Genomic DNA, 24,101 nt, shown 5'->3' with positions numbered 1-24,101 from the left:
TTCCAGACACATATATTGAATAACAAACAGGAACTCCTGCCCTATTCTGTATATCCTGGTTGTTTATAGCCTGGCACTTGCTATGCTTGTTCACAGAGTCATATCAATGTTGAGAAACCATACAATGATCATGGAAACTTACTCTAAGTGTGTTGCACCCATGTTTTGTTTACACAGCCATAAAGGACAACATGGGGAAATGCAATGGAGAAAGGCTTTTTTTTTTTTCCTGTAACTCACAAATAGGAGGGTGGGATGTAAAATCTAGAAAAGCAGTTTCATATCACTTGAAATTACTTTTCTCAGGTTTTATTTTACCCTTGTTATTGGTGGGGTTTTCCTTTTTTTTTTTTTTGTTTGTTTGGTTTTTTGTTTGGTTTTTTGGTATTGTTGTTTTTGTTTGGTTGTTGTTGTCTGGGTGGGTTTCTTTTTTGAGATACATATAACAATCCACCTTGCTCGTGTTTTTCTCTATTTTTTTTTACTTTTATGTCTAGAAGCAATCACAGGTGAAATGCTGATGGTGCTCAGAGGTCTGCACTTCTAAAGCACTTCTGCCTATGGACACACTGAGCAGAGGCACTGCTGGTGTCAGGTACACGCATGAATTAAGTGACCAGACAGTGAAAATGACAGCTGCAGTGACGTGAATTGCTGAGAGAAAAATGGTACCACATACTGTCTGCAGCCTTATTAGGCACTAATGAAATCATATTCCCATTGACTCCACTGAAATGTCACTTCTAATTTCCACTGCTCCTTACACAAAACCGCATGCCTGTCTGATAAGACTGAGATTATACTTGCCACCAAAGCCTCTGCCAGCATGGCTGGTTCATGTGGATTGGCTTTCCTTTTCTTGGGTTTTAAATTCCAGCTGCTGCTTCTGGTGTGGTTTTATTTATTTGTTTGGTTGGTTTTGTTGGCGGTTTTTTTTTAATCTTTCAACCGAAGTTATTACAAAATTTGAGATTCAATCAGTAAGTTGCTCTGCTAAAGTGATTGATCTCCCCCATCTGAGGGGTAGTATACCTGTCTCTGTGAAGATGACTGTGCAGCATTTGATAATCCCCACCTGCTTTACAGTGGTGGTGAGAAAGAAAATATGAAGGACATAACATTGTTTAATTCAAGACCTAAAGTATCCCAGACTGAAGTGAAGCTAATTTCACCAGTGCATCTCTTCCTTGAATATGGTTTCATATTTTTGCACCCATTCTGTACAGCCTGAAGTGGCAGCTCGAAGGGATGTATATGCATTTCCCTCTTCCTGAGTGGAGCTTAGGAAGCTTCATTTATAGTCTTCCTCCTTTCTTGGGTACCTTTCCTCAGTGCTGAGCTGGGGGTAGGTTTCCATCCTCTCTGTTGCCTTACTGAATAAAGCTGGTTGCAAGAAATCCACCACCTGGCACTGCAGCAAGTCAGCTGTTCTGAAGTGCATTCAGGTGCCCTCTGATGTGCCCTTCAACTTCCTTATTCCTTATGTCTGTGTACAGAACATGGCTATGTTTATAATGTTACTAGAGCTGTTTGCTTTTCTCTCACCTTTCTCTGACTACAGGTGCAAAAAAGAATTTACAAATTGTGTGAGTAACCCTAGTAGTTGCCAGTACCTCTTAAACATGTTTCAGGTTGTCTTAAGCTGCTGAAAGATTACAGGTCCAAGCACAAAGATCTAGTTTAGGTAGTTACACCGTGACCCTCTGAGGTGAGAGAACGCATGAACAGACACATATTTAGAGGGAGAAAGGCAGTGGCCTGAGCTCTTTCTGCTCTTTTCAGATTTTCTTAAACATAGTTGCATTCTGTAAAATATTTTTTCATCATTAAGCTTACTGACCTCTTTCACAAACCACTGGCAGAAAGCAGGGCTGATCCACTCTCTTGCATGGAAACCACAATCCATAAAGATGGCCTTCTTATTTGGACCGCTTTTTCCCATCTAGGAAAAAAACAACAAAAAGAACCACCCCAGGGCTTGAACAAAACAAATTGTATGCAGAGCAAGTCAGTCAGCTTGCTGACCTAAAAATCAAACTTTATACAAATATAGCATTCCTTGTTTAAATGGAAATCTATGGAGTGCTCCCATCTGTAGCTGACCATGGTATTCAAGCTAAAACAATACTCTTAATATTTTCATTTTTATTAATGTAGATAAACTTCTCCCAATTATTTGATTATTCTGCACTGTTGATTTATTTCCTGTAGTATATCTAAAAGTTCATCTTATATGTTTGAATGATATATTATTGTAAATACTTGTGCATTTTGGGGCAAGTACTCCTTATCCTTTCACCTTTATTTAAGTTATTGTTTTATTAATTCATAAAAGTTATGAAAAAAAAAGTCTGTGGTTTAAACCCAGCTGACAACTAAGCACAATGCAGTAGCTCACTCAGAGCAAACATGTGGGCTGAGATAAGCACAGTTTAATGAATAATAATAATATTGACGATGATGAAAAGGAAAATAACAAAACCAAAGAAATAAACCCCAAGAAAGACAAGTGATGCAAATGAAAGCAATTGCCCAGCCAGCCCCCGTGCAGTGGCCCTGACCCACCTTCCCCCTAGTTTATCACTAAGCATGAGCCGTGTGGTCTGGCATATCCCCTGGATCAGTTGGGGCCAGCTGTCTCCAGCTGTGTCCCTTCCCAGGTGCCATTCTCCTGGCTGGTGGTGTGAGAAGCAGAAAAGACCTTGGCTTTGTGTAATCACTGCCCAGCAGTAACTAAAATATCCCTGAATTATCGACACCATTTCCAAATCAGCACGAATCCTAAACAACCCCCTACAAGCTACTGAAAACAGAATTAACTCTACCCCAATCAAAACCACCTCAAAATTACATACGGTGAAGATAAAAATTTGTTTCCTATTGCCAGAGACTGACATTTATAGATGCTTTTAGAACAAATGCATTTACAAACAACAGATGGAGAGAACATAAAGGTAGATGATCATTCAAGAACTCTCAGGAGTGTGATTGAATTTATATGTCTGAACTTCTAATAATTCATTATGCTACTTTAAAAAATTATAAAATTGGAAAAAAATCATAGTAATAGTAAAATATATTAGATTTTCTGCAAAATGTCTATTACTTTAAACATTTTGTTAGCATCACTGGTGTTTTACTAGACATCATAATCTTGCAGAGGTTAGTAAGGGAAGAGTCTGGCATGGAGAAATCAAGACACTTACTTTGAGAAGGTACATTGGCCGTCCTTCGTATGTTTCCCCAATTATACTACGAGAGACAAGGTCTGGGTTCTGAGCAGCAATATCAGCAGTCCAAGCAGCTATCTGTTTAATAAAGAGGTTAAATCTATTGATGTCTGTGTTCCTCAGGTCCAGACGAATTAATTTGCAGACTTTAAGCCAGAACAGTCTTTCTGAGCATCTAATGTGGCCTAATATTTAATACAGTTTGTAGATTTCCAAGGAGCCAGTGCAAAGATGTGAAGAGTAACATGGCCACGATTACATGTCAGGAAAAATGAGCATGGCTGTGAAAGAAGGAGGAAGGGGACAGAACTTATGGTGGGAGATGAAGAGCTTGAACTAAGGCAAGGAATGGAATCGAGTTGTTTGGCAGAGAACATGGGAGAAGTAGTGAAAAGGAAAGAGGAAATTACTAGTGAGGCATCTCAGCCTGGTCACTGTATTTGCGCCAGAGGTTCTTTGCAGCACTGGGAGCAGAAGTAGAGGAAATAAGTGTAGGTTATACAAACTAGCTCAGTAACAAAGAGGAAGGAGAGTTTGGAGGCATTATCATATCAACAGATGGAGCAGAAGAGGAAAAGGGAAGAAGGCTGGAAGCACTTTGACTACAGAGGCTAAGGTACCAAGCTAAAAATGTGGTAAATTCTAGATTTTACCGTGTCCCAGTTGTTGTACTTCTCATAGCTGTGCCTGGCAGTACGAGCTTTGCTGTCAAACTGGGCATCCAGTGCAGCCTGCAGGTTGTCAATCAGAACTCTGCAAGAAGGCACCACGAAAAGTGTGAAGAGAAACACACAACAATCCAGCATGAAAGTAAGACATTTCAAGGTCTGCCCAGCATTTGGGCTGCATGGATTGTGAAAGGAAAGGTGGGCAGGTTGAAAATAAAGTATATTAGTTTCAAGTTTCAACCTATGTCCTGCCTCAACCTTGCCACCAGAAGGACCAGGGAGCTATAGACTCCTGCCAACTAGCACCTGCCTTACTCCCATACTAACAAACCTCCAGGGTAGCAACAGTTTGGTTTCAGAAAAATGGCAATGCTGAGACGGAGTGTGTCTAAAAATGAGCTCTGGGCTGATTTTACATTGCCAGTTGCTTCTGCCTCAAAAGGAAAAGGGCCCTCTTGAACTTTTGGCACTGAAGGAGAGCTAGACTGCAGCAATGTTTCAAAACTGTGCAGCAACCCAGGGATGTTTGCCTGGTGAAATTCCCTGTCAAACCAAGCTTCCAAAGGTTAGATGTGGTTTGACAGCTCTATTGCAGCATTATCCATCCTCCAAGCTACTTTATTGCATGTGAGGTGAGCTATTAAATAGAACACACAATTGCAAAAAACCTCAACATCCTGTCTGGATTGGTTGGATCTCTCCTGTTCATCTTTCCCTGGGGCTGACACAAAGGCGCAGCTTATCACTGAGTATGCTCTTGAGGACCTTTTGCTTATATTTCAACCTTGGCTATCAAAAAATGAAGCCCTCTTGTTTTTCCAGTGCCCGTCTTAAAACTCTTAGAAATCTTACTCATCCAGGATATGTCCTTGATCATTTGTGATTTGGATAGTGGAACAGGAGTCCAGTTTGTAAGGCACCAGCAGCCTTCAGAACAAACAGTGCAAATGACATTATGTCATGGCACTGCAGCTGCACTTCAAAGGAATTATAACAGCTTGGGTTGTCACAAGGACGATCCACTCAAGTTTGTCAGGGACAGCTTCCAGACATTCTGGCCTTTTGTTGCAATCAAAAGATTTGTGCATAGACCTGAGGAAGTTCATGAATATTATAGGAAAACTAACACATGTAGAGTAACTCCTTTGCTAAAGAGGAAATTCCACTGAAACTGGGTCCCTGTGCTGTATTTGCACTGTGGGATTATTGAAAATCATTTATTCTAGAGTGTTTTTAGATTCTGTTTCTGCAGCAGCATCCAAATCAGACATGATTGACATGAGGCCAGTAAGTTTAGGGACGGATTACCTTTGGATTTAACAGATCATGAAAGTTGTCCTGAGAACTGTGATGTCCAATGAAGGAGTTTGGTCTCATAGCAACAACAGTGGGGCTGAGAGACAAAAACTCCACACTCAGTGGAATGAAATAATAAAAATTTGATCAAATAATACTGACTTTCAGTGTCAGAGTACATGATGTTGACAGACTATACTTTACACATCAAAGAAGCCTGATAATGGAGCTGGGCAGAGCCAATTTGCAATGCTTAAATGGAGTGAGAGGAGAAATGAAGACAGACAACCCCGCTCCACTCCAGCTCAAAGTCAATTTCTCATCCTCAGTTTATGCTTACACAGTGATTGGAAGATATGAAGTGAAGCACAGGATCAGGCAACTCCTTATTCTCCTTACTCTTCTGTTAGTGCTACTCACTACGATTCTTCTGTTCCCAGTGGTGTGTAATGTGGCAGTGTGCTGTTTCCTCCACTTGTGCTGCAGTCGTACTCAGTCAACTCGGGCCCTTTTTACTTCTAGGTAATATACAATTAAAAGCTCTCTCTTTGGAGACATCCTTGCAATGGATCTGCTATGTGACTTCAGTCAGCCCAAGGCTGTCCTGGGAATTTGCTTTCCACTCTTCCTTGGTCCTTCACCTGGCAGCTGTCTTCTGTCTGTCACCTGCTGGATTTTTTGGCCCTCTAGATATTGTTCTGCAATTCAGGGGGGACCTGCTCATGGTGGCCCTTGGGATTCACCATTTAATTTTCTGGCTTCTGTTCCCTGTCCATTTCCCTCATCTGGTATATTTTCTGGCTCTTTCTAGACCTTTACTGCATTTTGTCTGTTATAGGAAATATTTCTATCCCCCTCTGTACTCCAGCCTTGTGTATTGCAGTGAGCTTTCACCTCAGGGAAATTTCTGGTACTGCATCTCTGCTTCCTGTCTCTTGCCTCTATCAACATTTCATCTTACCCCTTCAATGCACTGTAGTTACAGTCCATTTGAACTCTCATAAGAAAGCTGAACCCAGTAGAGGCACCCACAGGAGGGATGAAGTTTGTGACAGCGAAATCAGTTGACCAATATGAAAAGCTCAAACACATTCTCCCTGGTATTTAGTCCCATTCTCTTCAAAGTACAGTAGTGAAAACAAACTTACTGATACTCCATTCCACTTTCTTTCAAAAGATCTTCAGCATCAAAAGACTTTTCAGCTTCAATTCAGAAATCAACTTGCATTTTTGGCCTTACCAGTGTGACAGAGTCTGGCTGCCAGAAGTCAACCTGAAAGAAGGCCAAATGAATACATAAACAAATAAACACCTACATGTTGCTGTGATTTTTAGGTTGGTGCGTGTGTGCTGGTGAGGTTGTGATTAATATACTGAATTTCATGCCTGCCTTGTTACACTGATTCAGCATTGCTTGCCACAAGTGTCAAGCTAAATTTTAACTGGAAATTGATTAAGAAGATTTTATTAGGCCCTGCATTTTATATGGCAGAATTCTGGAGATGACAGTGACAATTCACAAATGTCAAGTATTCTCCAGCATCTGCATTCATATAGAATTGTGAATATTATAACTATATTTACAACTTCTTTCGTTCTTAAAGCTTTGTTTGTTTTTTTGCTCAGGTTTTTGCCTACAAATGTTGGAGAGAAATTAACTCAATATCAGGGATGCAGTATCTGAATATTTTACATAAATCAGCTAAAAAAGACTGTTGTCTGTATGAGTGCTTTAAAGACGTTTCATTCCAAGAGGACAAACAAAAGTATTATTTCTACTTCACCTATTTTTGCTGAAGTAAGCATCCAAGCCTCTAGATTTAGTGCCCTGTTGAAGGCCGATGGAAACAAAGGTGATTTGCCAGCTTGATGCCTTTTCACGCTTTCATCTCATGAAGGTAAAATAAATTGGGGCTGGTTATTAATGAACTATGTGTGATCAAGTGAGGTGATTGTTCCAGAATATAGAATTACATCAGTCCTGACTGACTGCTTTGCATAACAATGGTATTTCAGAGATCTTTTCTTAAAATAAAAAAACCCCAAACAATCCCTTGATACTTCACATTTAAAAGCAAGCATGGTATATATTAATTTTCTTAATATTGGCAGCACCATTCCAATAGTATGTTCTTCTACAGAAATCTGTTTCAGCATGCTATGGTAGTCTGTTGATAGGTCTCCACATCTGTACTTCGTTAAAAATGCCATCCTTTCATCCTACAGCTAATGGTGTCTTTTTCACCAACAGCTATTTTACAACATCAAAGCTGAACAGAAATATTGAAAACACATTTGCTGTCTTTATTGTTTTTCATTGTGTCATTGTGTCATCATATATCTACATCAAGGTCAGCGAGAAACATGCAGCTTAGAGAGAAAGGAAGCTTTAAAGGAAAGTCAGAGAAGAAAAGATGACATGAGGAGACTAGAGGCCAAAGGAAAATTCATTTTGCTGGGAATATAAATTTTCAGATTATTTATATGAGAAAAATGTTTCACCTGTAATGGTAAAAGTTTTGGTAATTGGAATTTCCATGATTTATCTAATACATTCTTGAAAGCACCCCACACTGAATACAGCATTTAAGATTTATTTATTCTATTAATAAATTCTGATGGGCACTTTGACATTCAGACTGGGTAAACCAGACTTTCTAGGAAGGTATTTGAATGTTTTGTATAGCTGTAATTTTATCAACTTGTCCTATTCCTTCCGAAGAAGCACTCCAGCTGACTTGAATGGAATCAAGATTAGGTCTTTAATTCAGTAACACGATTTAAAAAAAAATATATATATCTGTTATTTGAGCAAAGGGACAAATACTTCTTTCAACTACAATATAACCACTTCCCCAAGTCCTTTACCTCCATGATGCTGGCAAGGAAATTGAGGATTTCCACCTGCTCATCAGTCTGTGGAATCACACGAAACACCTTCTGTCTGTAAGAGAAGAAAAGGATTCGATTTAAAACAGGTAAGTCATTTGAAAGCCTTTTGATCATGCAGAAGAAATCACAAATATAAAACTTGATGTCTGTTCTTACCCATCAAAGGAAAGATCCTGCAGGTGAGCAGAAACAGATGCAGCACCTATGAGAACCAAGAGTGCCCACATTTTTACTAAGAAAGAAATATTAGACACGTTTTCTGTTCTCTTGTGCTGCTTTTATAACTTGTTTTGTCCTGCTTTTTATCAATTATACACAAGAACAAGCCACTGATCAACTGATAGATTATGCCATTGGCCTTGTTTTATTTGTATACTATTTACAGTGTGTGTTTTCCTCTACACCTGTGAAAACAGCTGAAAGTCTCACAGGGACCTGGCTAAAGAATCTTGCTATTTGAGCTAGATAAACTCTTGATATGAGAAAGTGAATTTAATTTACTTTGTTATTTTCTGTTTTATGTGAATTTAGATTTTTTTTTAATAAGTTGGCTGCTGAATTACAAACTTTATAATATTGTATTGTTACTTTATGTAATGGTAGGTGTCCATCAGATGTTGTTGCAGTGCGCCTGGTCTTAAATCACAGTGTTCCTCTTCCTGAATAACATAGGTTTGACTTTGACATAATATTGTCAAAGAGGAATATACCAATTGGGACATACCAATTAGCTTTTTTTTTCCCAGCAGAGAAGGAAAGTACTGAACTGGTTCTTTGGTCACTTCACTGAAACTTGAATCAGGTGTCTGCAGAACTGAAAGCATAGAAATTTCTAGTAGCAGTAGAGTTGTACATATTACTCCACGTAACACAGCCTCTGATTCTTATACATTCTCTAATTTCATCATGTGTGGATGAGAGGTAACTATCTTACAGGTTAAACAATACTGTGGACATTACATATATGCTAAGAAGATCAAATGAAATGTAGTCATACAAAAGCATTTTTAGCTTTAACTTTCATGCCATGCCTACTCTGAGCAACAATGGTGTGTTTGCATCAGTGCACTTGCATCTGTTTAGTTTTCATTAATGAGAACTTGGCATTGAACACAATGTTAATTATCTGTTGATGTTGTGTCCTGATGTGTCTGATGTTTTCGACAGGGAGCCTCTAAATGAATCAGTGTACAAATAAATAAAGAATGGAATTTATGAGCTCAGTTCTGTCTTCTGTTATGCCTAAGTAACCAGGCAAATTAAAGGAGTTCAGACACAGATAATCTCTACATATATGTGTATTAGATAGTATGTGAAAATTTATTAGAAAAATAATATATATTAATCTCAGATTAAAAGATGTAGTTACAGTTAAAAGGTACAGAAATTTTAATTTTCATTGAGCATTTTAACAATGAGTGTGGCATCAGACTTGACACCTAATTTTTTATGAGGTTCTCTGGAGTCAACTCCCTAAAGCAGCCTTAGATACAGAACAGCTAGAAATATATTTTTAAATAAATGTACAGTTCATGCTTATCAATATGACCCATAATTAATACTTTCCTAAAAGGAGAGTCAAAAACTCTACTGGGCCTACTTACAGAAAACTATCTTTGCCAAACTATAGCATTTAAACTTAGGTTGCAGTTAATGGCCTAATTTGTAGCACTGCAAGTTCTTGCCCAGTAATAATCTTATTTAGAGACAAGTTTCTGAAGATGGATGACATCAGGAGCTGTTCTGACTGTGTCAAAACAATACTGCAAAGTCTTCAGAAGTTTTTAGTTTTATGATGGTGAGATCATCACTGCAGATATTGGTATCAAATAAAAGGGTCTGATCCCATAAAGACAATTGCAAACACAATAATGTGGAGATGATCAAGACCAGATCTTGCAATGAATAAATGATCACGAGAAGTAATCAAACAATTTGCAGATGTCATCATTCCCTGTTGAGAAGCATTTTGGAAATAGAAATTGCCAGATTTCAAAGTCCGAGTTTACTTTTAGTAAATTGTTTCCTTATTCAAGCAGTTGGAGATTTTGGGGTTTTTTGGTTTTATGTTTGGAGTTTTTTTCTCCAAACAATCAGTGATGCAGCATCTACTACTGAGTTGGCAAACATTACCAAATACTAGAATTTGTAATGGCAGTTTTTGCAGTTTCCATCCCAGACTACATCAGAAATGAACACTGACTTAGAATCCTACTTAAGTGATTTATTTTGCATCTCGGGATGGATGTTTTTCAGGTTAGCTCATAAACTAGCTCTAAACATTGTCTTGCTCTTCTAACTGTGTAGTATAAATGTTTAATACTTGTATGATAAAGGGGCAGCATAAGGATAAATGAAATAGCAAATCGGATTTGGTTAAGCCATCTGTTCTTTTTAGCGTCTGATTACAAGCCAACATCGCATCAGTTGGCCATGGCTGAGTAAACCTTGGCCTATCACAGAGAGCAGAGCATTACCTATATCTCTGAATAGATTCAGAAGGACAATTAGTTTTTGTGTAATCAAGGAAGTAACAAAATCCAAAAGGAGAATGTGTGGTTTCCGTTTGTTTCCTTCAGGACTGTATTTTGTCTTATACTCAATGTAACTGAAGCTAAAAACAATGTCAGCAATTGCAATTTTGTTGTAGTTGTTTGCTTTTTAGATGATTAAAAATACAGCCTCCTATGATGTTGTCACTCACAAAGATTATTCCCTGTAAATAAATGGCTACATTCCAGCTGAAATTCATCTTTGTAGTAATTTCTTATTTCAGTTTTTGGAATAGAATGAATCTGGTACTCCTCTTTGAAAAGCATATGAAGGCTAACCACAGACTGATAAAAGGAAAAAATACACATCAATGTTAGCATTTCAGAAGCATCCTTTATTCTACAAAGCCTTTCATTCCATTTGTTATCAAACTGAGTCCAAAAGTCTGAGGATAAATAATGTCTGTTTTTCTAGGAGTTTCAGTAGATAGAGGTTTCCTGAATCCAATAGTTTGTTGATCTACATTTTTAAAAAGTCCACCATCTTTGAGTCACGAAATATTGTCAGTTCTTACAATCTCTGATTGACAAATTTATCTTCTTAATATTGTTTGATATTTATTCTGTTCCAAAAGATCAGCAATGTGCAAATCTTAACACTGCTTATGCATGTAGTGTAGCAAAGTCCTAGCATGTGCCCCAGACCACCAGGCACATGTGTTTGATGTACAGGCACCCTCTTATTTGTTAAGGTAATATATTCTAACCTTAGTTTTGAAGAATAATACTATTGAATATATTCCAAAGACCTTTGAGAGTACTTTGAAGAGGCCAGGATCAGCAGAATTTGCTATCCAGCATATGATCCAAGCTTTCTTGATACTTTCTCTTTATTTATATATTATTAATATTGCATCTTGTAATTCATCAAAGGCTTTTTCAACTTTAGGGCCCTGGGACATGCTCATATCCTACTGTTTTGGTAGCTATGTGTAAGTATTTTCCTTTTAAATTTTTTTTTTCACATTTGCAGATGCTACTTAATAGGTAAACAGGTACCGGATAAGAAGCGAAAAGAATGGAAGTGATGAGATCAAGGGTACGGAGCAAAAAAAGAGGGAGCTCTCATGACTTTGGGATGTGTTTGTGCCTCTATTATTGACTCATCAGGTGATAAAAAGCAAAACTTGTTCTTTGCAGAGTCAGTGGGTTCTTGCCGATGTATCTCCTGTGAAATAAGTATCATATTTTTACTATTGACCTCTATGAATCAGGATTAAGAGTGTAGTATTGCAGCTTCATTGCATGATCCATGCACAGCTTGCTTAGGATTTACAAAGTATTTTATTACTCTAGCTAGAAGTTGAATATATAATATGCATTCAAATTCATATTTGTTTGGAAAAAAGTGTGAAATATACTAAAATAGAAGCATTGAGTAAAGGTACTTGCAGAAACCAAGCACTGAGAATCTGTTTAGTGCTAAGCAGAAAAAAGACGTTTAATGAAGCAATGAGAAGGACTGACCTCACACCCGTTGATTATGGACATCTGCTTAATTAGCTGGTCCTTGGGCTGAGCTTTCTGTCTTGTAGAAGACTGTGGCCACTTCTCGTACTCGAGCCTATGCCATGATCTCTGTGAGGCTGGCAGGGTCATGGCAGGACTCAGTGGCAGCTCAAAGACACACAAAAGCATAAGGCCCTTCCCGTTTCAAATTTAAGGCACTGAGATCAACATGTGGTGTGAAGTGAGATCATAACTACAGCGAACAGTTCCTGCTCTAGAAAAGTACACAGGTAACGAGGTGCTCAGTGCTCTTACTAATAGAAGCCAGTTTCAACTCCCATCTTTGTGCAGGTTCTACCTGATGGGTCTAGGAGTTTCTCTTCTGGGGTGGATCAGCACATCATTTACACCTATAAATATCTCCAACAATGCCAGAACCAGATGCTTATGAGGTGGTGCTAGAATTATTCTATAACAAGACTCAGGAGTGTCTGCCCACTGCTGAGGCCTCTCCAGTGTATGTAATTCAGATTGTTAGCATGTTGTCTTCCTCAGTATTCCCCTAATTCCCATCTTGGGCTCTGCAGGAGCTGAAGGTAAATCAGTGTGCACTCATGCACCTCCATTTTTAACAGAAGGATTTAGACAGACAGATGGATCTCCATTTCATCCCACTAAATATGATCCAGATAGTGATGCTCTATTGGTGTTAGCAGAGCACAGCAGGACCACCACGAGTGGGAGTAAAGGCACATGATAGTTAATGGGAGAGTCCAGGATGCATTTAAAAAACATCAACAGGAAAGGTTCAAGGAAGAGACTGGACTGAGAAGTTTGATTCCACCCTTAGGCCTAACTGAAATTTCTTTTTACACATTTCTGACTAATTTACTGTTCTGTTTTGCTTTTTGTATGTGATGGCCTTCATGGGTTATGTAAATCATGAACATTTTTCTCCTGCATAGCTTGTTTTTCATCTGCAGGCTTGATAAATCTCAAGCCTAGTGCTTGGATAGTTACTCTGGATGATTTTGAAATCCAGTGCCCTTCGCTGAGAGGCAGGTTGTTATACCTGGGCAAAGGTCAGGGAGTTCTACCATGTCAGAAAAACAAGACTATTTAGAAATTAATAAAGTGTTCTGTTCACATCTATTGAAATAATCCAAATGCACAAGTTACAGATGAAAGTAGAACTCTACTAATCAGCTAATACTTTGGCTCTCTGACTTCCTTCCCAACAAAACACATGAAAAGATCAATAAAATTAGTTCCTTTCTTACTTTCTAGAGGAGTTTGGAGTTAGACTTCATATAACATACTGCAAAAAAAGAAAAAAAAAGCCCACACCAAAAGAAGCATATAAAAAATACCAAACAAAAAAGCTCAAATAGATTCTGCACATCAATTTGTTCATGTAAAAATATATTCCTTCTCAAACAGACCAACAGTTATTAATTGATTAGAAGCATTCATAAAACTCTTCTCAAAGCAATTAATTGGACTAATAATCTATACTTGGACAGCCTTATTAAAACATGCTAATTGCAAAAACTAATGAAAGCTCACTCATTACAAGAGTATGGGGTAGCAGATTAAGAGGAAAGAATTAATCTTGGCACTCTGTTCCTCTGTGAACATGTAAGTAAACAAAACTCAAACTGAACAGAGAACCTGTCTGACTTAAGCAAGTGTATTAGTTATTTGTGAGACATCATGGGGACAAAAATCAACAACAAATCAAATGCATGGTACTGAGAGGTGTGGAACCAAATCTGACTGAGGTATGGATTTTTTTCTAGGTTTCTTTTATTCACAGAAGGAGTTCAACTACAAAAAATAAAAGTGGACTTTTCAAAAAATTAATGATTTGGTAGTTTTTAGTAAACAGTAGGTTTCATGGAACAAAGGAAAACACAGTGCAAACAATCTTGTCACCATAGTCAAATTTCATTTACGTGAATTTATCTGAAAATAAATTCAGTTGGACAAATGTCTGTTAAACTTGTATGAAAAGGGCCTCAATGAAGCAAAAGAGAAACAAGCTGCAGAGCACAAACAACACCATTCTTGGGAAATACTTTTGCCTGCATACATGGAAGTGTTAGGCATCACAGATAAGATAGCTGCTTTAAATTCAGTATCCAAATTCTTCTGTATTACACCCAGGCAACTCCAGATGTTTAAATTATTTCCTTTTTTTTCGCTTGGTAAAGCACAATTGAGAAAAAATATTCTTTATACGAGCTTGATTGGAAACATTTTGTAAAACTAGGTTGTAATACACAAACACTGGGACTGAGCAGGTCCAGTTTTAGACACAGGTTTTTTTGCTACTAATTTATCTCTGCTTCTTAGTTATATTTTGGTGCACTTCTCAGCTTCCAGCCCTGAAATCAGATCTACTAGGAAGGGGTGAAGGAGGAGTAAAGAGAGAGACCATGCTTTGATCCACTGCCTTCTGAAACATCATAGCTACCTGAAATCCTTACATTTTCTGTGAATTATTTAAAACATTTTCTCAAAAAAAAAAAAAAGTATTTTGATGTGGAAATGTTTCTGTAGTAGTGCTTCATAGAAAAGGTAGAAAAGGTAGAAAAGGCATGCCAAGGCCCAGTGCTGTATTCTGCAGCCAGTATGGCACACCCATGATGTTCTGTGACTAAGGAATCTAGCCATGGAGCAGCTCAGCTGCTGGTTCTGTGCAAATGTCATCAGGAAATCTGGTCCAAAAGCCTGGCCAGATAAAATAATAATTAAAATATGGAATATAGAATCTTTAGATATAGATATAAAAATACTATTTTCTCCCCCATAAAACTCCATAATACTCCTACCTTACCTTGAGAATTTTCATAGTGAAAGGGGATGTTCCTTCCCTGTTGTGGTTATCTGATTTTTACTGCTATGCAGCTTCTAGAAGGGTTGGGGAATTTTTCCTCTTGGTTTGCTGCCAAAGATTTTCCTACCTAAGCAAAGCTGCCTCTTGGTTTGTTCAGTATGTTGCTCACATTGGACTTTGTTTTCTCACTGGAAGGCTTAGAACAGAATATGTGAAGTTTGGGATTTTGCTTGGTTTTGATTCATGCAGTTTTTAATTAAATATTTTGCTACATTAATGCATTTTCTGGATTAGGTAAATTGCTGGAACTTCTCTGATGTTTGAAGAAACTGTAATTGTTATTCAATCATGAAAATGAGAAGAGGTCATGGTACCTCTCTCTCACTGAGTAACAAGCTTCTGGAACTTGAACTAAGAGATTTTGTCATGAAATAAAAGTGACTACTTTGGCTTACTGGAAATAATTCTGGATTAAGTTAAGGATTTACACAGAATGAAAGATGAGAGAATGCTCTCTTCATCAACTTTCTCCTTCATTATGCTCTAAGATGTGACCCTAACATTCACAATAGTTAGTTTTGTGGTCTTTCTAACTGTCACATTTCACTAAATTCTGGTGGCTTGAGTGGTGAGTGGGTGGAAGGTGGATCACTTTGTTCAAGGCAGATTCGTCACATTTTGCTTGGGAATTGCTTGGAAGAAAAATCCATTCATTTTGAACCTTTTTGTGTCACTTCTCCTTTAAAGCTCATTCTTGTATCTTCGTAGCCACAAAAGAAAGGAAGCACCTGCTTGTTAATTCTCCTCACACACCTATTAGGTAAGCAAATCCTGCTTTAGTCATCGATGCAGTCACTTTGCTGTAGTTGCACAGGAATGTGTAGTAGTAGAGCCTTCCACTTCAATGGCAGTTTTACTGCTGCTTTTCCTTTGGGACCAAAGAAAATAGTGGGAACACAGATTGGAAGTCAGAGGTATTCCAGACCTACTAGCAAACAGCAGCATAATGAAAACTGAAGGTCTTGAATGATAGTAAAATAACTGAGTTGGTAAAAACTCAACTGATGGAGCTCTCATGTGGAACATATTGTGTCTACAATGTTACAGGTCATTTCCTTTGCCTTTCTCTATAAACATGTTTTTCAAATTGGTTTCAAATTGGTTTCAATTGGTTTCAATTGGTCCAGCTGCTTCAAGCCCAGTATATGGAAAGCATATTCATATGACAGATAACCAGCAGCTATTGTTGGAAAATTGACAAATGAAGGGTCGATGTTGCTTGGGAGAATGAATTTGTGCCTCCAGGCAAAACATCTTCCTCAATATTTTGCTCATCTATGAGTTTTTCATTGCAAAGGCTGGGCCAGTGGCACTAAGAGGCCTCTTTCTTTCCAGATACAGCTCTAGGAAATGTAGCAAAGAAAGAAGAAACAAAGATCCTGGTGGACTCTTTGGTCAAGGCACTGAATGACAGAGAAAAGCTGTTCTTAATCTCTCTGGAATTGTTCTCTCTGTTAAAGAAGATACTGTCATTTGTTAATCCTGGCTCTGATTTATTCCTACCCATAGAATTATTTTGTATTGAAGATCTGGCAACAGTGTATGGGGCAATACACATACCTCTGTGTTCCAGAGGCAACCTAATCCATTTAACCGTGTCCTATCTCCTATCTCTTTGATTCAGACTTTTTTTTTCAAGCTTTTTTTCCTCCTTCAAATACAGTTTAGTTGAAATGCAGGAAAGCTACACTTTTCATGACTAAAAGAAATATAATTTTCTTTTGCTTTGATTCTTGTCTATAACATTGCATGTTTGTCCTGAGAAGGAGAGAAAAATGCCACAATCCATTTAACTGGCAACATAACTTGCATATTTTTGTAGTTAAATCTATCAAGATACATACTGCTTTATGTTTATTGCCATTTTGATCCTACAAGTTCCACAAAAACATTGCTTGTAGTTGTCAAAGACCATACATCCTCCTTAGTAAGAGATGTGCTTTGATCTACTTCACTGCTTCAAAGTTTCAAATGCACTCAGAGCTTTTCATGGAATTTTGAAAAACAATTATTGAGAAGAGTAATTATGAAGGTAGTAATTTTCTCACTGATGTTATTTTCTATAATTGAGAGTTAGGCAGTAAGAGCATTGTGTTTCTATTTTTTTTTCCTGCAGCAGAATCCAGAAGGAATTTTGATTTCTACAATTTTTCTTTTTTAATTCACTCTGCCCTGAGGAACTGCAGTCAGTCAGAAGGCTAAGAGACTGCAAGAATTGAAGCTTATATATGGAAGCAAATATAAACTACCTGGCAAGCACAAAGTATTAAAAAACCCACAGAAACCTGCATTTCAAATAGGCTTACACCACAAGTTCTTAAGCTTGTGGCTAAGGCCATATGGTTACAGAAGGATTGCCCTGTGTAGTTTGTGTCTGTCCACTCAGAAATTGTGCTGACCTTCATTCCCTTCATAATTTTTTAGCATTACAGAAATGGTAGTTTTCCAATTACTTACATGGATAAAGTGTTTAAATGTATGTTATACTTCTTTTAATGCAAGGAAACTGTCTGCTTCCTAGAGACCCCTCTTGAGAAGTGCTGACTGAGGCCACACTCCAATAACAGCCACAAGGATACAAATATGTGGAGCTCTTTGCAGATCATTACAGGAAGCTGTGTAATGTTACAAGCTGATTTTGTTTTTAAGCTGCATTGATGTTATTTCAGGCACTTATTAATTTTTTCCATTTGTAAAAAATTGCATATTCATAAAATAGCTGTTCAAGGATTATGATCTTTTAAGAAAAATGTAATAATTTTGTTATGAAGCAGCCCAGTCTGACAAAAAAGAATATTTTTTTTTTGTTTAAAAATAAAAATTGAAGTTCTCTAAATCACAGAAGTGAAACCTTGATAACTTTTACTCTTGTTTTTTGTCTTAGCTCTCATGAAGTCTTGTTCCAACAGCATTCAGAAGTAAACTCTCTTGGACTGTTGTTTTTAACTCTTGTATGGATCCTGAATGGAGTAATTTCTCACTTGTTTGACAGCTAGACCAATTTTTGAAGGCTGGAGGAGAGAAGGGAGTTATATTTTACATGTAGAGTCAAATAACTCATAGATTTTATAATCTAAACCAATGTTTCATTGTAAGGTTTGAAGAATTTTTGTACTTTTTTCAGGTCTCAAGTATCAAGGTTTCCAAAGGGAAAATGATGAACCTTGTAAAACACATGTGTTCACAATACAAATTGTTCACCACAAATATAAGTCACTCATGCCTTTTTCAGCATGTAAAAATAACAGCATAAAGCAGAGGCTCTTCTGCCATCTTTGAACTGTATATCCTGCTATCAGTGTTCGGAAGCTGTTTGGTGGGAGAGACTGCAAGTTCTGAAAGAGTCAAAAGTAGTTAAAGAGCATTGATCTTAAATGGCTTCCTGTGAAACAACACCTATGGTGGAGAAATATCATCCCAAGGGACAAGAAGACGAAAAACATTATGCTGAAATTGTGCTGAAGCTCTGCCAAGGCCTTTTCTAATTCTTCCAAGCTTATCACAGGCTGTATTTGTGTGCTATAAATCAGTGTTGTCAGTATCATGAACTGCAACCTTAGCACAAGGCCAGCGCTGTTTGTAGTGAATGGCAGGGGATTTGCCTGCTGGTTTGAACTGCAGCAAGGACTGAGGAAGCTGATGTCTAACAACTGAATTATTCCATCAGCTCATCCTCTGCCTCAGAAGTGTTTCTACACCCATAGAAACTTCTGACCAATTAGTTAGTCCATGGCTTTGTCCCAAAACAGGGCAATCTGTGTCATTCCTCATAGGGATCCAAACTATCTGTTCTTAAAATTTTCCAGTGCTAAGGTGCCAAAATTTCTCCTTATCTGTGTTGCAAAAAGAAGTGGTTACATTTGGAAAAGGCTGTTTATGAATGGATTAAACAGGTTGAACTTTGTGGAACCCAAGTCTGGATTCCTGTCTAATGAGCCAAGAAGAAAATGGTGAAGGACTGTAGCTGCAAGTTCAGGCTGCCAATACCCCGTTTGACATTCCTCCTCTAAGGGGTTTTATCACTAGGCCAAACCTGTCTGCATTGCACATTACTTTCCTACCTGTTTTTTACTGCTTGTCAGTTGGACTGCCTAGGTTTGGGAAAAACGCTTAAATCACCTTAAATATCCAACAAAACTCAAACTTGTCCCCAGGTGAGACTGAGTCTTAGAAAGCAGCTAGATGCTAAAACAAGACTGACATTATTTTGACAATCCTAACCGGTCATTATGGATTCTGAAGTGGGATTTATGGAGGATGCAATGCTATTGTTGGGTAAGCTTGAGTGGAAATCTTTTACATCCTGGTCTCTGCTACAGCTCCCTTTCAGCCCCAGAAACCACTGCCAGAGTAACTTCAAACCTCTCAGTGCTCTTCTTTTGGGCTTGGTGAGCAGCACCTGGGAGGGACACAGCATGGGACGGCCAAACAGGGCCATGGAGATAGAGCTGGGCTGGGACGGGACAGGACCAGAGCTCAGTGTCCATCAGCATCACTTGGGCTGGGACACACAGCCCAGGCTGGGCTGCAATGGGCTGCTGGGCCAGGGCAGGGTGGGGAACCCCCAGGTGCTGCTCGTCAGGCTCTTTAAAGCACAAAAGTGTCCTCAGAGCCTGGGGTGGGTCCTGGAGGAGTGTTGCAGAAAACGTGTGAGCCCTGCTGTGAGCCCTGCTAGGAGCTGGGCAGGAAGGGCAGCACCCAGGAACCCTCCCTCGAGTGACAGGACACCCCTGTTTGGGCTGGGGTCTCTGTGAGCCCTGTGCTGGATGGGGAACAAAGTCTTTGTGCTGTGAAAGTGAGAGATGGACGAAAATGCTTGCCCTTCAGCGGAACCAAGGCCACAGCCTCACCAGTCACGGACGCCTCACAGGGAGAGGACACTGTTGTTCTCTGGGGTAAGCTGATGGTTGAGTGGGCTTTCACATGACAGAATCACAGCGAGTTCCCTGTACTTGTGGCAGCTGATAAATGAAGTGAGCAGACAGTCATACTTTGTGTTTTGCTGGTCAGTGTCCTGGTGAAAGGCAACCATGAGCTCTGTGAGCTGCATGCCAGCAGGGAAGTTATGCTGTGGTTGGGTTGTGGTGCATCTGTAAGAATTTATATAGCACTAGTTGTGCTTTTTGGGCCAGGAAAGCACAGATGTGGCCAAATCCTGATCTCAATTGCATGTGCACAGCTCCCAAGGCAGCAAGGCTGCATCCTGGCTCAGCACTTGGTCTAATGAGGGCTTGCATGATTGCAAATAACGTGCATGGCACACTGGAGAGTGAGCAAACAACTGTTCCCTGTGTCGCTGTGCTCTGCTCTGCAGCATCTGTTTTGCTTCATCATTTTTTAAAAGACAACCACAAATATTTTTCACTAGGGAGTTGATAAATAACAGTGCTTACATTTAAAAAAAGTTTTAGTGGGGATAAAAGTAAATCTTCTAGTGTATAAAATCCTTATGCTTTGATTTGAGTATTAATTCACAGATTGTCTCTTATGTTGTTCCTAGCTCAGTAAATCCTATGGGGTTTTCGCCCTCAGGAGATCACATGGGGTGATGTCTTAGCGTGATTTATTTTTATTTATATATCTAAGTTTGCACAGAATTGTCTTCCACAGCAGCAGTTTTACATGAAGATTTGTATTCCTTGGAAAATTTGGCAAACTGGGGAATATTTAATAATTTGTCAATGAAACTTTAAATGAAATTTGTTGCAACTTTGTGGATACACATGATGAGTGTGATGTAGTAAACTAAGTATCTATTTTAAAGGGATGTGGTCAAAAGATTGTATTACATTTTTTTCATTCTTAAACAGCTTTCTGAGAGGAAATGTGTTCTAGCAAATGGCAGACTACATGTATGAACAGAAGTGGGGCTAGCCTAAAGTCTAGTTTTAGCATTTCTCTAATGCTTTGTTGTCTTCCTTGTCTTTATAACATCTAATTTTAAGATTCGACATAATGTGGAGGTCAACAACAAAGCAGGGGAAACAGTGTACATGTGCGAAATGGAAGAGAGAAGTCTGGGCTCTCTGCTATGGAAGGGGTCTCTCCCTGTCTGCTCTGTGCTCTCACTTGGAAAAGCAGAACAGGAAAACCCTGCTACTTCTAGAAGCTGATGGCATAAGCACTGGAAGGTGTTCACCTCTTTTGTAGAGAGGAAGTGGTCTGTAATAGTTGTGTTTGATAGAAGCATCTGCTTGCTTTGTTGGGATGGGGACTGCTGTATTTTTACCTTTCTTTATGGTTTCAAGCTGATGGTGAGCTCTGCAGTGGTGTTTGGAGTGAGCTGTGTGTGTCTAAAGTTTTGAGCATTTTTTTGAAGTTACAGGGTTAGCATTGGACCTTTCCAAGTTTATTGACATAATGTGATTAAGTCAAAGACAACATTAAAATAACATTAGAGAATACCAAGACAGGGAAACTTGTTTGGGAAACAAAACAAAATAGAAAGGGCTATACCTAAATAAAGAGAAGAGTATGTGAAATGAAGAAAAACAGACCCTGAGATCTGTGCTTTTTCTAAATGAGAAAGCAATTGTAATAAATGCACCCCCTACATGCACAACTCCTGCCCCCAAACCAAACAAACTTGTAAAAATCAACAGAGCACGCAGACACACATTCCCCTCCTACCATTTCACTGACAATTTCTCAATAATGCTGTTCTGCATTAAGCCCTTAAGGCAGTATTGCAGTTTAGTTGCTGCAGGGTTATTTTCTGATTTTTGAATAGGTGACCAGGAAAGAATGTGATTATGGGTCTGAATATGGTCTCTGCTATGAAGAATTGTAGAAGTTCTCTGTTCTATCCAAGTCTTGTTGTATGAACTAGAAAATTAAAAACATTTTACATTTCATGACGAGGTAGAAGTAATTTTTAGCTACAAAGAGAAAGGTCTGTCATGATACAAATATTGTGGAAGTGCCTGGATGACTCTGTGTAGACGTGACTTTATTGCAATACTGATTTTTCTTTTCGTAACATACATCTCGCTGACAATAATTCTGACTGAATTTATTAAAATTGTTTAACAGTAACTTATCTCCAATAGTTCCTTCACTATATTTGAGTGTGTATTTTCTATTGCTGTACAGCATGATCTAAGTATGAGGTACTGAAGTGCATATTGTTACCTTAAAAACTGCTTGGGTGACAAGAATGAATTACAATTATTTGTTAGTCTCCTATTTGACAGTGGGAGTTGCAGCAAAATGCTGGCACTGGATGGTTAGCTGGTGCTAATCTGTGTATTCAGTTTTGGATAGTCTAAAGAAGATTTGATGTTTTGTTTCCTGAAATAAACAAAAGCAGCTTCGGAACTGTCAGAAAACAACTGTGGTTCTTAAGGGCTAATTACTGATCTTTGTCATGGGGTTGTAGTTTTTTCATGAATTCTGCTTCAATCAGGGAAAAATACTCTTAAGTGCCAATAAAAGTTTTTATGTTGCTGTGGTTTCCTCCTGCTTTCCTCCTCTCAATTTATGACTTTATTTCACTGTGTCTGTTATTAAGTGACACTTTACGTGGTTTTAATGCAAATTACTTCAAACTTTCTGGCTAGGAAGCTGCCTCAAAGCATAAGGAAATAGTGTTTAACTTCTTAGTGTTTTCTAGATTGGCTTGGCTGTGTTTAAAGCAACCTGTACAAGCAGATGGATCAAATGCTTGGCTCCATCATTTTGCCTTGATCTGTTTTGTATTCAGCCACTCAGATGATAGCACAATGTATGTTATATTTTCATATCTGTCTCAGAGGAGATAAAATGATTTTTCAGATGCTATTTTTTCTCTCCATTTCTAAAGTGAACAGCAGCATGTGATATGTTTTAGAATTTAATGTTGTCTCTTCATTGAAGCCTGTAACTAAATTCCAGCTGACGCCAGTGTGAACAGGATTTAGTCAGTGTTTTGTGCTTACTTGACAAATTTCTTTTCCACATCACAGTGCTGCTCTGCATATTCTTAAAGTTCTTCAATATTGTGCACTACAGGTAATTGCCTAGTTTTCTCTTTTTTTTCCATAATCTTAAAAATGCAAAGTCTCATTTACCAGACCAGCAATTATAATCTTGTCCATAGAGCAATAACATTTTAGATGGGAATAAAACAGATTTTGGCACTGCCCAACGGAAATCTTAAAAGGGCTATTTAGACTGCAGATAGGAACAGCTGTGACAGGTTTATGGCCAATGTTTACAGACCTGCTTTGACTTCTCTAAATCAATATCAATGCTTGCTATTACAAGGTGCAAATTGAAGGTTGAAATGTAGAATATCAAGGGGTTTAAATACATGATTGCAACTTCAATTCCTATAGTTCCTGAAGATTTATATCTTTGGAAGAGCCTGAAGTAATGCTGAGCCTTTTAGAGAGGCTCTTAGTTTGAAATCATCATTTTCAATACAATGAAATTAATAGTGGGTAATGCAGCTCTAGGAACCACAGCTGCATTGACCTGTCTTCCAATATTTATCATCCAGTGTATATTTTAATTTTTACCCTCTGTTTAAAAGAATATTTTATGTCCTGTTACTGAGAGGCCCTCTGAAGGAGAAAGAAATACTGGAATGACTGCCAGCAAAATCCTGTCAAATGCACAGTCAGCAGTTAAAATTTAAAATACTGTCTAAATTGTGATTCAAAGCTTGTGCAAAAGAATGTTTGTTTGTTTTTAAATTTGTTAGAGACCTCCTGAGAGTTGCTCTGTGCTTTGGGAAATCAAACATTTCCCAAATTAAAAACATATAGGGAAAGTCTTAGATTCCTTTGTTTTCTGTGAAAACACACATTGAAAAACAATGTGGGATTAACACAATGTGTGTTGGAGCAAATTGTTAGTATTGCCCATGTGTTTTTCTCCACTGTTATAGTGAACTTAACCCCCAGAGAGTATTTCATGCCTAGCTGTTAGGAGAAAAACACAGTGGAAAGCCCAAAATTTAAGTGTAGACATGATGAATTAAATGCAAAGCTTTGCCAAACACAAACAAGCCCTAGTGTTTGTTCTAGTCTGTACTTCCAGCATGCTGGAGTGCAGCAGTGGCATGTGTATGGTATGTGCTGGCTGGCAGTCAGTTATCAGTTAATGCTATCAGTAAGTGAAATACTGTAGGCAT

The 24,101-nt window shown here is 38.3% G+C and overlaps 1 protein-coding gene across 1 annotated transcript in view; it reads right to left on the bottom strand.

Moving 5' to 3' along the window:
• The window catches only part of CPB1 (carboxypeptidase B1), a 38,489-nt gene that overhangs the window by 11,399 nt on the left and 2,989 nt on the right, over positions 1 to 24,101 (bottom strand). The window contains 6 exon segments of the mRNA XM_042041833.1: positions 1,841 to 1,942; positions 3,207 to 3,308; positions 3,884 to 3,983; positions 6,343 to 6,467; positions 8,063 to 8,138; positions 8,243 to 8,288. Coding sequence (XP_041897767.1) covers positions 1,841 to 1,942; positions 3,207 to 3,308; positions 3,884 to 3,983; positions 6,343 to 6,467; positions 8,063 to 8,138; positions 8,243 to 8,288 — 551 coding nt within the window.

Source organism: Corvus kubaryi, unplaced genomic scaffold (genome assembly GCF_017639235.1).
Source record: "Corvus kubaryi isolate FWS band 111438036 unplaced genomic scaffold, C.kubaryi_AGA036_p1.0 37397, whole genome shotgun sequence".
NCBI classification, from domain to species: Eukaryota; Metazoa; Chordata; class Aves; order Passeriformes; family Corvidae; genus Corvus; species Corvus kubaryi.
The sequence above is the reverse complement of the archived record's forward strand: the minus strand, read 5'-3'. Positions and strand labels throughout refer to the sequence as shown.